Genomic DNA, 14,550 nt, shown 5'->3' on the forward strand with positions numbered 1-14,550 from the left:
TCTCTCCTCCAGTGAATCCTCATTTTTCCCTCCATTGCATAAAGTCCCTTTTACTATCCACTGTCTGTTGTTCCTCCGTAATTCCACTTGCGCAGATACGCTCTACTGTATTGATTGAGGGTGGGGGGGGGGGGGGGTCTTTAGCTGCACCGCTGCAGCAGCATGTTGAGAGAGTACAGCATGCGCTCGCGCAGATCGGCGGGGCAGCCGGACGCCAGCAGCGAGCTGAGTTTGAAGGTCTTGGAAACGCGGTCCTCGTTGATGTAGGTCAGCATGTACTCGTCCCTCTGGCAGCACAGGATGATCTTGGTGTGATCGTGGTAAAAGTTCACCTTTGGGAACAATAACATGACAATGACAGTTATTGATATAAAGCACCGGTGTTACAGTTATTGATGAATTATTTCCATTTGGGTTGAACATCCCATAAACATGCAACATTCATTGGACACTTTAAATTGCCCCTTGGTGTGATTGTGAGTGCGGCTGTTTGTCTCAATGTGCCCTGCGATTGGCTGGCGACCAGTTCAGGGTGTGCCCCGCCTCCTGCCCGTTGACAGCTGGGATAGGCTCCAGCACTCCCCGCAACCCTTATGGGGATAAGCGGCAAAGAAAATGGATGGATGGATATATTTAGATGTTACCATTTTTCATGTCTTTTGAATCCAAATTCAATCTGTTATATATAAAATATATCACAATGAAATGGAGATCAATCTGTGTATGTGCAATTATAATTTATGTGATTTTTCATCATAACAGCCAGATTTACAATGTGGCTAATGATCATCCATCCATTTTCTTTTGCCGCTTATCCTCACGAGGGTCGCAGGGAGCGCTGGAGCCTATCCCAGCTGTCAACGGGCAGGAGGCGGGGTACACCCTGAACTGGTCGCCAGCCAATCGCAGGGCACATCGCACTCAGAATCACACCTAGGGGCAATTTAGAGGGTCCAATTAATGTTGCATGTTTTTGGGATGCGGGTGGAAAACCGGAGTGCCCGGAGAAAACCCACGCAGGCATCGGGAGAACATGCAAACTCCACACAGGCGGGGGCGGGATCGAACCCGGGTCCTCAGAACTGTGAGTCCACCGTGCCTTCTTGGCGAATGATCAAAATGAGTTTATTACCCCTGAAAGTTTTGTAAGGCCATGTGCTATTTTTCAACTCCACCAAAGAATTTTTTCCCTGATAAGGGTTTGTTTTTGTTGCAGTTCCTCTTTTGGCTTTTCCTGTTTACAGTTAAAAATTTTGCATTCCTGAATGAAAAACACGGAATGGACATTTTCTACTTGTGATTAGTGGGGGCAAAAATATTTGTGTCCAGCTTATTACATTACGACGATGAATGTGATAGCACTTGACCTCAGCTGCTTCATTTCCCTATTTCCTTACTCGATAAGAGGTATATCCCAATTCCCAGTTTTCATGAAGGCAGCACAATATACTAACGGCACACAAAAAAGTTCAGTCTACCGGATGTTATTGGGGTTTTTTTTCCCGTTCAAAAAGGATGTTTTCAATTTAATTAGAGCGTCGTTTATTCTTAAGAACCTAATTGTCTTTGTGAATCCTTTATGGCAGCCCTAGATAGGATGCACACATTTCCCGTTGACTGTTACTGTATGTTCTCCTCCCCATTTGCTCTCGATCTGAGTTTAGCGCTGTTATCTCGCTACCCCCGGCAACCCAGCAGTGTTTTCCCAGCGAGTGTTTACCTGGAAAGTGCCGTCATTAAAGAGCATCATGAGGGCGCGGTCTGATTTCAGCCACTGGAGGAGATAGAGTTTGGGCATGTGCGCATCCGTCATACTGCCCAGGTCCCCGCCCTGAGAACACAACACCGCGTTAGCAATCGACGTGTCGCAACGTGCCGTCACCAAGGAACGGAATGAACGAGGGAGGGCTTACATCCATGAGGTTCTCCTCCATGTAGTGGGAAAAGTACTTTAGCACAGTCACTTGGCCCACAAAGTGTTCGGGAACTTCGCAGGTGGGGAAAACAGAGCGCTGGCCCAACTCTGCATAATAATGGATCGTCCTGGTGATGAAGTGGAGGAAGAGAGCGAGAGAAAACTTTGAAAAAAACTCGAGCAAATCCTTTTCGGGCAGTCGCTGAACAGCACTAGGCAACATTTGCATGGCGTAACATTTGGGGCGGCGCGTACTTTCTGTCTGGCAGGAGGCTCATGTGAGTGCCATTGTTGAAGAGAACGCCCACGGTGTGGTCGGACAACTGGTACCCGAAGCCGTACTTGTTGGAGTAGTCCACCCACTTGGTCACCCACTGAAGTCCGCAGCTATTTGCGCTCTGAGGCATGTTGTCGGCTGCGGGACAGAACACAACAACAACGCGGATTGGAACTCGTTTGCCAGGAGGACCCCCTGCGATTTATATTCCTGACTATGTAATAGCTGTACTAACATCATAAATGTTCTGTAAAAAAAAAAAAAAAAAAAAATAGTATGGACAGTACTGACACTAAATCACAGGTGTCAAACTCAAGGCCCGGGGCCCAGATGTGGCCCGCCACATGACTTTATGTGGGCCACGAAGTCAAATCTAGAGTGTCAATTTCCATGATTCTTGTCAAAATCTGCACCAAAATGTCAAATTGTCATATATCATAAATGATAAAGTTGAGATATTACAAGCATTTTTTGTGTTACCAAATGTGTATAGTTGAAAAGCACATTACCCTTGATTTCTGATTCCAAAACTAGTTCCTAAATTGATGATGTAAATATGATGAGATTATTAAATATTTTTGTTCCACAATCACAACGGCACCTCTGAGGGAAACCGGAACAACAATGTGGCCCGTGAGAAAAATGAGTTTGACACCCCTGCCCTAAATGCTTCGCCGCACCACACTGTGGAAGACTGTCGTTAAAGATGCCGACTCCACAAAATGCACGTTGACGACAACAGTTTTGGTTAGCAACGCTTCAACGGACACGATGCCAGCGCGTAGTGTCATTCAGGCAATCAGTGGCAATCTTGTAAGTTGCTGCTGTACTTGGCAGAGGTAAGTGACTCACCTTTAGGCATGCTCTCCAGGCACCCCCTCAACACACCGGCGACCGTGTCGGCCACGCTCCCCGTGGTGTTGTACTCCAGACCTTCAGGGATGACGCGGTGTGGACGTTAGCATTTCATTTGCGTGTGTAAACGCTCATTGGACACTTCATTGGGTAACCACGGACAAAATAAACCCGGAAAGGAAAATACTGCCGGTCCAGCTGCGCATTTTCTCGAGCCTAACCCAGCTGACGTACTGCGAGGGGCAGTGTACACCCTGAACTGGTTGCCATCCAATGACCAAATATGAAATCACTCTGTATGATTTTGAAAACGGGTCTTTCGTGACGTCATTAAACTGTAGTTTACCCAATGAAGCGGCCATAGGATGAGCGAGAGAACTCACATTCGCTGCTGCTGCTGCAACTCCCCAGACTTCCCCTGACGATCAGGCGGATGGTATCTCGCGTTGTCGTCAGGGATCGTCTCTCTGTTGCCAGGGCGACGGGGCTTTGGGCAGATGGCGGAAGTGGACTTCCATCCTGAGGAGGATGAAACAAATGACGACAGCGTTTGAAAATGTGCGATGGCGGCGGAGCGGGATTCATCTCCTCCGACTGTGACTCAGGGCAAAATGGTTGAAAATAATTTCCAACGTGCTGTAAAAACCTGTCCGCTTAGGGAACGTCTGAAAATTGCATGTGCGAATAATTCATTCTTACGTCAGCTGTCTTTTTGCTCTGCTGCTGACTGATGACAGTTCGCTCCAAGTCATGTTGCAACTTGTAGATCTCCTCTTCCTCTTTGGTCAACTTATCTGCAAGAAAAAAAAAGACGTTTGATGCGGTGGAATGACAAAGCACACAAGTGCTCAGCAGGCTCTCGGGGGCTTCTTTACAGGCCGAAACACAATCAGAAGTATTGCCCTCAATTCTAAGATTTGTTCCATGGACTTGTATTTATTCCCAGCAATCTATTCCCCACATTTCATTATATTGCATTGTTCTTGGCTGTATTTTTTCCCAGTAAATGTTTATGGATGTTGGATAACCGTGGCCTTCAAATTCATTTATGCTGTTTGATATGACAAATGCGTTTCTGAAATGGACTCAGTTGCGTGGTGTTGTATTGTGTTTTTCTGATAATACTGATCATTTCCATCAAAAAAAAATGATGGCACTAAAAGTTGGATTAGGTATGTCGATCCGCACAGAAGCCTGAAGAGACGAATGCACGTTGTTCGTAAAGTTTGTCTCACTCACTGAGAGTCTCGTAGTATTTGACCTTGTCCCGCCTGCCTCCAAAAAGGGCCGCCGCTGCTTTCTTGAAGAAGCTCTTGGCGGGACTGGAGACGTGGAAATCAGGCGCCGAGTGACAGCAGCTCGCCGACAGGCGTTCTGGACTGAAGCCCTGCAAGGGGACACCGACCTGGGTCAATACTCGACTGTAAGGGAGGGAGGGAGGGAGGTTGCTCCTGCATCTCACCTGTGTGAAGAAGTCATGCCTCAAGATGTGCTCCAGAACAGGCCTGTCCTCTGGCGCCTTGGCCAGGAGCCCGGAGATGAGCTGCTTGGCCTGCGACGACAGCGAGGAGGGCAGCGAGTAGCGAGCATCCCGGATGCACCGGTACGTCTCTTTCAGGTTGGTGGTCTCGAACGGCGGCCGTCCCAAAAGCATTGTGTACCTGCGGTGAGATTAAGAGGCTTGTGAGGCCCTGTCCATCCATTTTCTACAGTGCTTTTTATTCATTGGGGGTCACTGGTGAGCTGGAGCCTCTCCCAGCTGACTTTGGTCGAGAGGCGGAGTGCACGCCGACTGGTCGGCTGGTACATGTAGACCAAGGGTGTCAAACTCAAGGCCCGGGGGCCAGATCTGGCCCGCCACATGATTTTTTTTGTGGCCCTCGAAGGCAAATCATTTGTATTAACTTCCATGATTAAAGTTAAAATCCGTATCAAGATCTCAAATTGTCACGTCATATAAATGATAACATCAAGATATTGCAAGCATTTTTGTGTTACAAAACAACAATAATTACCATTACTTTTGAGTTTTGACTACAAAACTAGTTCATAATTTTCGTTAGAAAATATGGTGAGGCGGCCAAAGATTTTTATGGTTTCGCAGTCATTACGGCCCTCTGAGGGAAACCGTAGGTAAAATGTGGCCCGTGACAAAAATGAGTTTGACACCCCTGATGTAGACAAACAACCCATTCCCATTTTCATTCACACCTATGGTCAATTTAGAGTCTTCGATAAACCTAACGTGAATATTTTTGTCATCTGGGAGGAAACTCGAGAACTATGAACTTACAGTACACGACATGTATACGCAATATAAACAAAGTGTGTGCACATAAGTTTGAGCACGAGCAGATCCCGTAACTTGGGTTCAGCCAAGAATGACCGCGGTTAGCAAACATCTACACCCACAGGAGAAGAAAGAACATCAACAACAGAAAGACATCAGTAGGTAAGCTAAATAAAAGTTTTCGTGGGACACATTGGGGTCATCCATTGGAGTCACCGTGCATTTTCCAGCCATGAATGGTTTCGTTTCAGATTTTTGACTATACAAGCAAGGGGAGGCTTCACGTTCGGACTCATTTAGAAGTCTACTCACATTACACAGCCGAGGGCCCAGATGTCTGATTCACAGCCGTGGCCCTGCTTGTTCAGCACTTCGGGGGAAAGATAGTTGGGAGTCCCGCAGATCGTCTTCCTCCTGTTCCCCGCCGGCTCCAGCTTGGCTGCCAGACCAAAGTCGCCCACTTTCAGCTCCATGGATTCGCTTACGAAAAAATTACCTGGACCGGAGAGCAGGGTAAGATGAGAAAGGGCGAGATGACGAGGCGCCTTTCCAATTCGACGCGCACGCCGTCAAACGCGTGCAAGACTTACCGAGTTTAAGGTCCCTGTGCAGGATCTCCTGTTCGTGCAGGTACTTGAGCCCTGAGACGATCTGTCGCAAGTAGTAACGCACCTCGGGCTCGGTGAGCACTTTGCGGGCTTTCAGGATGTGTGCTAAGGACTGCAAAAAAAAAAAATGGAAAAAATAAGATACATTTTTAAAAATAAAAAAGGACAAGTTAAGGATGCAGATCAACAAACAAATTCAGACTCGTCGGGTTTCAATCCAAGTATGTATCGGACAGGAAACCTATGGATCGTGGGCCATAGTGTTTCCCAACCTATATTGAGGCACAGCAAATACCCGTATTTTGTAAAAAAAAAAAAAAAAAAAATCTATATCTCAGAGCACACCGCCAAACAAAAATGCCCAAAAAGTATCCATATTGAAGTAATGATGATCGTGTTGCAATTAACTAACACACGTACTTCGTCAGCATTTGTGCTGCCTGTCATTATATGATACTGGCATAGGTAAATGCACAAATGTACACTTTTAGTACTAAATAGTCACTTTTGCATCAATTAAGTGAGATTGGTGAGTTCCCCACAGCACACCTCTCACAGAAAATTCAAGTGCTGTGGCGCAATATATGACAATATATTCACAATATATGATAATCGTTGAAAAAAGTAGATCATCTTTCTGCACGGATTTAGCATAACTTATTAAAAAGTCATGCAGTATGACAGATTTATATGCTTTTGGATTTTCATCCATGTGGACTGGAAAGGCAGCGCTACACCATGTCAGGAAGGGACTCAACAAGTAGCCACAGGCAACCCTGCTAAAAAAATTTCTATAGAATATTTCTAAATAATTTCTAAAGAACTATAGAAGTTTAGGACCCATTTCTATAGAAATTCTATTGTTCTGTCGAAATGCAGTATGAAATCACAGCCAAAGTGCTATAGAACAAGTTGTATTCTATAGAATTTTTTTTTTTTTTTAGGAGGGAAAGCATCTGACCGGCAAGTAAAACGGTGGGGAAAAAGATGAACATTGTGCATGGGACTAACTTTTCTGCTGCAGTACTCCAACAGGATGTAGATGTTCTCCTTGTCCTCGAAATGGTGGTAAAAGTGCACTATGTGCTTGTGGTGGAGTATTCGGTGCAACTCGATTTCTCTGTCGATCTAGATGAGAAAATAATAGTAATTAAAAAAAAGAAAACATTAGAATGGCTACAAAGACATACATCTTTTTTTTTAATTAACATTCTTTTTTGACTCAAGTCACTGTGATTATTATTATCATTATATATAGAGGTATATATATATATATTTTTTTTTTTTTACAGCAGCATGTGTGGGCTTGCACCTTTTCCCTTTGGTGCGGTTTGGAGACGCGCGCGTGCGGGATGATCTTGGCTGCGTAAACTTTGCTGGTGGCGAGGTCGGTCATCTCGTAGCACTTGGCAAAGCCTCCCTGCAAAAAGAGTTTCCTCAGCATTGGGATTTATTCGTGATCGTACTCGTGCATTAAAGTTCCGTGCACGTGTCTTTGTGCCCATACCTTTCCCAGTACTTTCCCCCGGCAGTAGCACTTGCCGGTGGCCGGGTCGGTGACGATCCGGGTCGTCTCCGAGGGAGCGCCGCGCTCCTCTGCTTTCTTCCGCCGAGGCTCGGCCGACCTCGTCGTCAACTCGCACATGTTGCCGCTCTTCGCCTGCTGAAGCCCGGTAGTCCTCTCTACTTCCATTTATTGTGTGTATAAATAAGCTCTTTTTACGGGAGTTGCGCCTTTGGGCCTCGTCCCTGCACTCGGAATGGGAACCCAAAGCGCGCGCCTCCGCTTTTTATACTGCGGTAAAGGTTCTTGACTCCGCCCTTTAAGTGACGTCATACCCCAACCCCACTTTCATTGCAATGAATTTGCAGGCACTCGACACAGGGATCTAAAAACATTTAGTTGTATTTACATTATACAACACTCATTATTAATTAATTACCGGTGGCTCTATCCGGAATTTTTAAGTGCAGCAGTAGTGAACAAAAAAAAAGAAACAATCACAAATAAATTAACCTAGAATCCTTTAAGCGCAAGCACAACATTTTAATATTTTGTTAGTTTTCATGTACTGCACATCTCTTGGACTGTATTGGATCGCTTGTCGTCCACAACCTAATGAGCGGCTATACAGTCGTCCAGTCTGGAGGCTCTCGATGTGGTTGTTTGAAGCACTAGCGCCCCCTGGACGGTTCTATGCAAGTAATGCATATGAACTTGAGTGCATACTGGATTTTTGGATTTCAAACTTCAGGCGGTTTTCTTCCATGGTGGATTTGTTTTTGAGTGCAACTCCAATTCTACAATCGTCTTCCCATGTTGCAAGTGCGAATGCGTGTGAGAAAGGCTGATTGTCTAAAGTACATCCGAATCAGCTTTATTGGCCAAGTGTGTAAAAACATGCGAGGAATTTTTCTCCGGCAGTCGGTGAAAAATGTTCCCAGCACTTACATCCAAACAGAGAAGACAATACAATTACATATTTTTTAAACTCATTGGATTGCATAGTATTTAGTGTAAACGATTGAGATGTGTGAGACTCAATGTATTTTAACGAGAAATAAGTGCAATATTTGCAAAAAAAGAAAGCTAATTTTCCATTTTTTGGTCCACATTAAAGTACTTGTATGGAAAATTTTTTTTTTTTCTGAAAAAAGGTGGCTATTTATCGTAGCACATTCATAAATATTGCAAAGATTCAGTCCCTGAAATCATCATCCTAATCTTATTTCATAACAGAGTATTGCACAAAGTGAGGATGGCCCCGAGGGCACAGATTGACCTCACTCACGGTACTCGAGTCTTTGCCCTCAGACCGGACCGCACGGCGCCGACGTCGTAGGCCCACGCCTGGTTAAGTCCCGAGCCGAGCGTCGCTTGGTGAGACCATCCTGGGAACGGGTAGCGGGAAGAGACGACGCACGCGGCGTCGGGAAGCTCTTTCAGCAGCTTTTCTCTAAGCGCTGCCATCTGTCCTCCGACGGGGGTGTCGAGAAGGTCGCATCAGCCAAAGTACGACTCGGCGACGTGAAGAAAAGCTGCAACTTACCGCTCCTGGAGCAAGGAAAGCTGTCACGTTGTTGTACTGGGATAAGTCGGTCTATATGGAAAGGAAAAAAATAAAGAAAACGTTAATTAAAGATCCATACAACAACAAAAAACTCCACACGTCCATAAATATTGGGACAGAGACCCAATTCTAATTATTTTGGCCCTAAACACAAGCGCAATGATTATGAAGTGAAACAGAAACAAATTGTGCTGTAACTGCAGACTTGAAGCTTTAACTTGAGGGTTATTTGCGTTCAAATCAGGTAGGAATGACAGTTTGTTATGTATGCCTCCCACATTGTAAGGAACCAAAACTAATCAAACAAATTAACAATCATAAATCAAAGTTTGCCTTTCTAATCACTTGGTTGCAAACCCTTTGCAGCCAATTACATTTTGAAGTCTGGAACTCAAGGGCATCAATAAACCCGGTATTTCATCCCGGCGATGAACTGCCAGACCGTCTTCAGTTCCTGCTTGTTTAAGGGAAATTTTCCCTTCAGTTTTGGCTTCATCGTGTATAACGCAGGAGCATCGCATAACATTCCACGTTTTTGCTTTGCTTCATTGTCCATTTACACTAAACTGCCTTACGGGAGAAAAACTTTACAACAGCCGGCCAGATCGATAAAACTCCCTAAGCGTTAGGTTCATGTGTGTCAATCATAATAATCAAGACGATACTTCACCAGTGAATACAGTGACGACGCAAAGATGCACACCATCGGTGAACCTAAAAAACGGGAAGGCCGGATAACATTTTGCCAAAAAACATCCTTTTTTATGTATAAAAAAAAAAAAAAAAAAAAAGGCTTTAGTTTTGGAACACCCTGTGGACGGAAGAAACAAAGATCAACTTGTACCTTTAGTGATGAGAAGAGAAAAATATGAGGAAGGAAATGGAACTGCTCATGACCCAAAACCTGATGCAGCCAGATCAGTGAACCCGGTTGGTGTTCGTGGCCATGGCGTGGACATGTACGGCTGCCAATGGAACGGGTTCCCCTGTCATTATTGATGATATGACTGCTGACAAAAGCAGCACCATACAGTAAATCCTGAATTGTTTCAGAATTCATTGAACTGAACTTTATTGCACAGAACAACAATGACCTGGAGCACACAGTTTTGTTTTGTTTTTTTTGTCCCATGACTTTTGATACCTTAAAATGTGGGAGGCAAAATCTCATTCTACCTGACTGAAAGTTTCAATAAATATCCCTCATAATAAAAAAGGACAGTGGTAGGAAATAATAATAATTAAAGAAAAAACCCTCCGCTGTTGTGGCATAGAAGGGATATAATGTAGATTTCTTATTCGGGGTGACCTACCAGGACGAGTTGAAAACAAAGAAAATCATTGTCCCCTAATATCAGGGATGAGAATGACCAATTTGGAAAAACACTGAAAATGTCTGCATTTGGGCACAATTTTTGTTTTTTAATAAAAAACACTGTTAAATAGCGACCTCTGGTTACTTCCGTGTAAATACAGGGCTATCATAACATTTTAAAAACTTAAAATATGAGTCACAACAACCGAAATAATCATATTAACAGTTGTCAATTATATAATATTTCACAAATTTACTCAAATTACTTTTGCGTTTTCTGGTTTGGATATGCTCCTGGATATTTTTTGCTCCTCGGCTTCCATAATTGATCATATCGGAACACAGAGTGCACAGCACTTTGCCGGGAACGTCCACTTTTTGTATGTGTTCAGTTAGACATGTTGATACAGTTTTTGTTCCGATCTGCACGGTTACACATCTTTCAAGCCATGCCCGTCTGAAACTGTTTGTTACTTTGTGGTTTTTTATCAATTTCCCTGGCACGATCTTCATCTTTTCGCTCCGAGACGTTCGCCATACTGGCAAACGTGCAGACCGCTCGATAACATATGCGTACGTATACTATAAGTTATAACTATGCCGTAGTAAACAGAATGCTTCACTATGAAATATTACCATCAGAGTGAAAATACCAACGAAATACCGCCAAAATGCTGCCGGAAATCGGAATGTTGTCGTTATTATGAACACCAAATTGAATGCAAACAGATAGCAATGCCCTTTTCCGCTATCACAGCTGCGGCTAATTTCACGACAAGCGTTGCCGATAGATGCCGGCAGCCGGTTTTGATCACAGCCTCCCCCGCGTCAAGCTGTACCCCCCAAAACACACACGGAGGTTTTCTCAACGGATTTATACGTTTCACAAAAAAGACATTTTCAGCTGAAAAAACTGAGAATTACGAGAATCTGCGGAAAATTCTCATCCCTGTAATATTGATGGACTGTATGTATTTATGACTGTACCTTCCAAAAGTCTTTTTTAAAAAATGTAGCGTGGCTGGAAGGCACACCGCTCCAACGGGCTTTTGACCTGGCATATGCAACGAGAATGGAGTTGATCTCAAAGCCGGTGCACTTGAAGCCAGCGGAGGAGGCAGCAAAAACCTGAAGATCACAAAATGAAGATCGCGGCCCTGAACGCAACACAACGTGATGCGATTCGTCACTTCCTTTTGGGGTGCAAATGATTGCACGCCACAAATTCTGCCAGGAAATAAGCGACAGCTGATATGTGCAACATCGCCAGGGAATGCAATAAAAGATGCGTACGTCACGCAAAACGTGACGCACTTCTCATTTGGACGTAACCGCACGCATACCAGTCTCCCATCTCCTGATCCCAAATCTGCTAAGCGGCCCGTTCGGCCTTCGAGCAGCTTCATGATGTTCAGCGTCTGATCTCGACTGCAGGGCAAATAGGGCACCTGTGGCACAGGAAACACGATTCAATTCCAAACACCGGGTACTTCGCTCGGTAGCTACAACAACTGTCTCAAGAGAAAATTGTCTTCAGAAAAATATTTTTTGAGGCATTGTAACAGTTGATTGAGAGTTTCTAATTTGTTACGCCCTCTTGCTTCTTAAATAAGGTAAACAAATGATGAGCTGTCATTACTTTGCAACGTAATGGTGCACCATTACGAACCACAAATTGCATTGAAACTTTCTGCTGTGGTGGTTAAACGCAAGAAAACAATATCAATAGAAAGAAACGTTATTTTAACAAACTTTGTGTCTTTCAAAAGCAAATATAATGTAAACATGAGATATTACAAAACAAAATCTAATTATTTCAGACATTATCTTTGTAAAGGCAGAATTCTTGATCCGACACTTTTATCGGGTCCAGCTGTACATTACATTTTGGCCAGCGTGTGTGTATGTGTCATCATTTATCTCTGAGTCTTTCTGGCATTAAATCCACATTTTTGGCAATCACAGAGCAGGATGAATACACTCCAGGGTAATTAAATCAAACCAAACCACAACTCACTTAAGGACAATCACCTCCCAGATCGGCGTTTTTTTTTTCCTTCATCTGACAGTGGAAAACAGTCTGCATTATGTCCAACAAAGCATCTTTTGAATATACAATTAATGTACTGCTTATTTGTTGCTACCGCTATGCACAAAAAGAAGCAAATGATTGTTAATGTGCAAGTCTTGCATTATTTTTTGGTTGATTTTACACAAAGCAAGCATACGTGCGAGCATGAATGCAATTTCCAAAAAGGAATATTCAAGAACCTTCAGGTTGAGTGGGACCTTGCGGAAGGCGGGCATGGCGAAGAGACTCCACAAGCCGTAGAGGCCTGTGAACAGAGCGCCCGTGCAGGCCGACAACACTGGATGAGGACCGCTCGCGGGGAGGAGCGTGTCGCAGTCCTGCAGGATCACATCGATGGAGTCCTCCATTGACAATTCTGCTGAAGGACAAAAGCCAAGTTCCATCAGGAATCGCAGATTGAGCTATTCTGCCATCCAGCCTCAAAGAGCTGTCTTTTTTTTAAAGGTCAAGTGTCATGCCCATAAACATTCTAAAATACTGTAGATATTGTAATGAAAAATACATATAACATTATTCATTTCAATGTCTCTAAGAAAAAAATAATATGAGCGGAGACCGTGTCATCCATGCGCAAAGTTGCGGAAATCTCATTCGACATTCAAGTGGTGGCCATATTGGCTGCATCTTCTGTCCGTGACGTCACACCGCGGCATTCGCCTTTGAAAACACGCTGTACCACCTACTATGGGAGACGAACAACAGAGATATTCGGATTTTTCCGACATCCCTTCTGACACGGAAGCTCTTTTCGAAGAATAGAACTGCTCAAAACCGAGTGAAGTGACCAGGGCAATATTACCCTATCGTTTTGAGCCATATTTAGATGATATGCGGATCACGGCCAAACCGCATGCGGCCAAAACACCTCCCCGCCCATCCACTTCCGCGGCAGCGATGAACAAAGGCACCCATGACTGCGGCCGGGGTGGCACATCGACAGGTTTAGCACCCCTGATTTACGGATTACGCCCTCCCCTCCACTATTATTTTTTTTAGTAGCTGTATACACACCTACCTGTGATTTGGAACCCACAAAGCTCTCGTCCTTTGCACCTGTGCAATCCATTTTTGACTACGAACCGGGTTTTTGGGAAAAGTATGCAGAGTGAATCCATCATCCCAAGTGTTCGAGCAATACACAGCAATACATTACCGAGCTGGCATTTTGGCAAACCCGAAGGAACAACGAAGTACCTTCCCGGAGGTAAAAGTAACGGAAACATACGAAAGTTTTAAAAAGTGAACAGAAGCCAGACAAAAATGTGCTGTTTACACCAAAAAAAAAAAAAAAAAAACAACAACAACAACAACAACAAACGACAGTAAATAGGCAGGCTTGTTGGTGGACCCGAGCTTACCTGCCGGGGAGGTGAATAATAGTACGAACTAGTTCGGCTTCAAACTCCACAAAGACGCCACTCACAATACGTCCCAGCCATAATAGTAGTTTTTAAAGCTTATTCACGCTAATATTATTCAGTTTTTGTCCATGTTCCGTTATCCAAACGACGACACAAAACTTGGAACGGAAGTCGACGCTGCTATTTGGCACCAGCTTGCACTTCCGCCTCGGAGTCGCTAAAAAACTACAACTCCCGTCAAGTTTAGCGGTGGATGACGCCAGAAGCGGGCGGCGTGGGGGTGGGATCGGGGTGGGGACTATGGGGAGGTGGGGGGCTGGGGGGGGGACAGCTCCCCGGTGCTGAAATCGCTTCGGCACAGCCAACGAGCGACGCGGAGGGGAGGAAGAAGAAGAAGAAGACGAAAAAACAACAACAAACATTGCATAAAACAAATAAGGAGCATTTGTACACAGACTGAAGTCAAATCAAGGGCCTTGGAGACAGGTTTGTTTGTCAGCATGTCTAGTAGCCTCATCCGTGAATGGTTTATAATTCGTCATAAAATGACCTCGGGGACAGCTTGCTAGCATCAGACTGTATACCGCCCCCCCCAGCACCCTCCCCCCTCCCTCCCGGCCCTCATCCACTATCCCCCACCTCTTCCATTCCTACAACATATTGTTTTTTTTTTTTTTTTAATTTATCACTAATCATACATTATAACACATGAAGCATGCGTGAATGACAGCTCCTTAATTGTGTGCCCTTGGAAGCGTGCGCGCGT

At 44.5% G+C, this 14,550-nt stretch overlaps 2 protein-coding genes across 7 annotated transcripts; both read right to left on the reverse strand.

Moving 5' to 3' along the window:
* Nucleotides 1–7,667, reverse strand: plk2b (polo-like kinase 2b (Drosophila)). Its single transcript, XM_061817754.1, has 14 exons — nucleotides 7,453–7,667; nucleotides 7,258–7,365; nucleotides 6,957–7,073; nucleotides 5,928–6,057; nucleotides 5,650–5,833; nucleotides 4,510–4,708; nucleotides 4,287–4,434; nucleotides 3,747–3,841; nucleotides 3,431–3,566; nucleotides 3,045–3,125; nucleotides 2,171–2,330; nucleotides 1,914–2,043; nucleotides 1,721–1,831; nucleotides 1–332 (listed from the first exon to the last, which is right to left on the reverse strand). The coding sequence occupies exons 1-14, from the start codon at nucleotides 7,636–7,638 to the stop codon at nucleotides 141–143; spliced, it is 1,977 nt and encodes a 658-aa protein (XP_061673738.1). The 5' UTR covers nucleotides 7,639–7,667; the 3' UTR covers nucleotides 1–140.
* Nucleotides 7,668–8,722: 1,055 nt separating this feature from the next.
* si:dkey-190g11.3 (uncharacterized protein LOC567059 homolog) lies at nucleotides 8,723–13,987 on the reverse strand. 6 transcript variants are annotated; one of them, XM_061817760.1, is made up of 7 exons: nucleotides 13,782–13,987; nucleotides 12,603–12,778; nucleotides 12,349–12,393; nucleotides 11,460–11,779; nucleotides 11,319–11,385; nucleotides 8,996–9,046; nucleotides 8,723–8,916 (listed from the first exon to the last, which is right to left on the reverse strand). In XM_061817760.1, exons 4-7 carry the CDS (start codon nucleotides 11,735–11,737, stop codon nucleotides 8,734–8,736), a joined length of 579 nt encoding a protein of 192 aa, XP_061673744.1. In that variant the 5' UTR covers nucleotides 11,738–11,779; nucleotides 12,349–12,393; nucleotides 12,603–12,778; nucleotides 13,782–13,987; the 3' UTR covers nucleotides 8,723–8,733. The 6 variants fall into 6 exon arrangements, with proteins under 6 accessions (XP_061673744.1, XP_061673745.1, XP_061673740.1 ...); XM_061817761.1 differs by having other exon boundaries at nucleotides 12,349–12,411; XM_061817756.1 differs by lacking the exon at nucleotides 12,349–12,393.
* Between the last annotated feature and the right edge of the window lie 563 nt (nucleotides 13,988–14,550).

Source organism: Syngnathoides biaculeatus, chromosome 4 (assembly GCF_019802595.1).
Source record: "Syngnathoides biaculeatus isolate LvHL_M chromosome 4, ASM1980259v1, whole genome shotgun sequence".
Taxonomy (NCBI): domain Eukaryota; kingdom Metazoa; phylum Chordata; class Actinopteri; order Syngnathiformes; family Syngnathidae; genus Syngnathoides; species Syngnathoides biaculeatus.

Coding starts and splice junctions, on each gene's coding strand:
- si:dkey-190g11.3 (XM_061817756.1), bottom strand. CDS start 12,770: ATGGAGGACTCCATCGATGTGATCCTGCAGGACTGCGACACGCTCCTC. Junction 11,780..12,602: donor AGGTCCCACTCAACCTGAAG/GTTCTTGAATAT, acceptor CCTGTGCCACAG/GTGCCCTATTTGCCCTGCAG. Junction 9,047..11,318: donor TTAAAAAAGACTTTTGGAAG/GTACAGTCATAA, acceptor CTTTCCATATAG/ACCGACTTATCCCAGTACAA.
- plk2b (XM_061817754.1), bottom strand. CDS start 7,638: ATGGAAGTAGAGAGGACTACCGGGCTTCAGCAGGCGAAGAGCGGCAAC. Junction 7,074..7,257: donor AACCGCACCAAAGGGAAAAG/GTGCAAGCCCAC, acceptor TTTCTCATCTAG/ATCGACAGAGAAATCGAGTT. Junction 333..1,720: donor TTAATGACGGCACTTTCCAG/GTAAACACTCGC, acceptor TTGTTCCCAAAG/GTGAACTTTTACCACGATCA.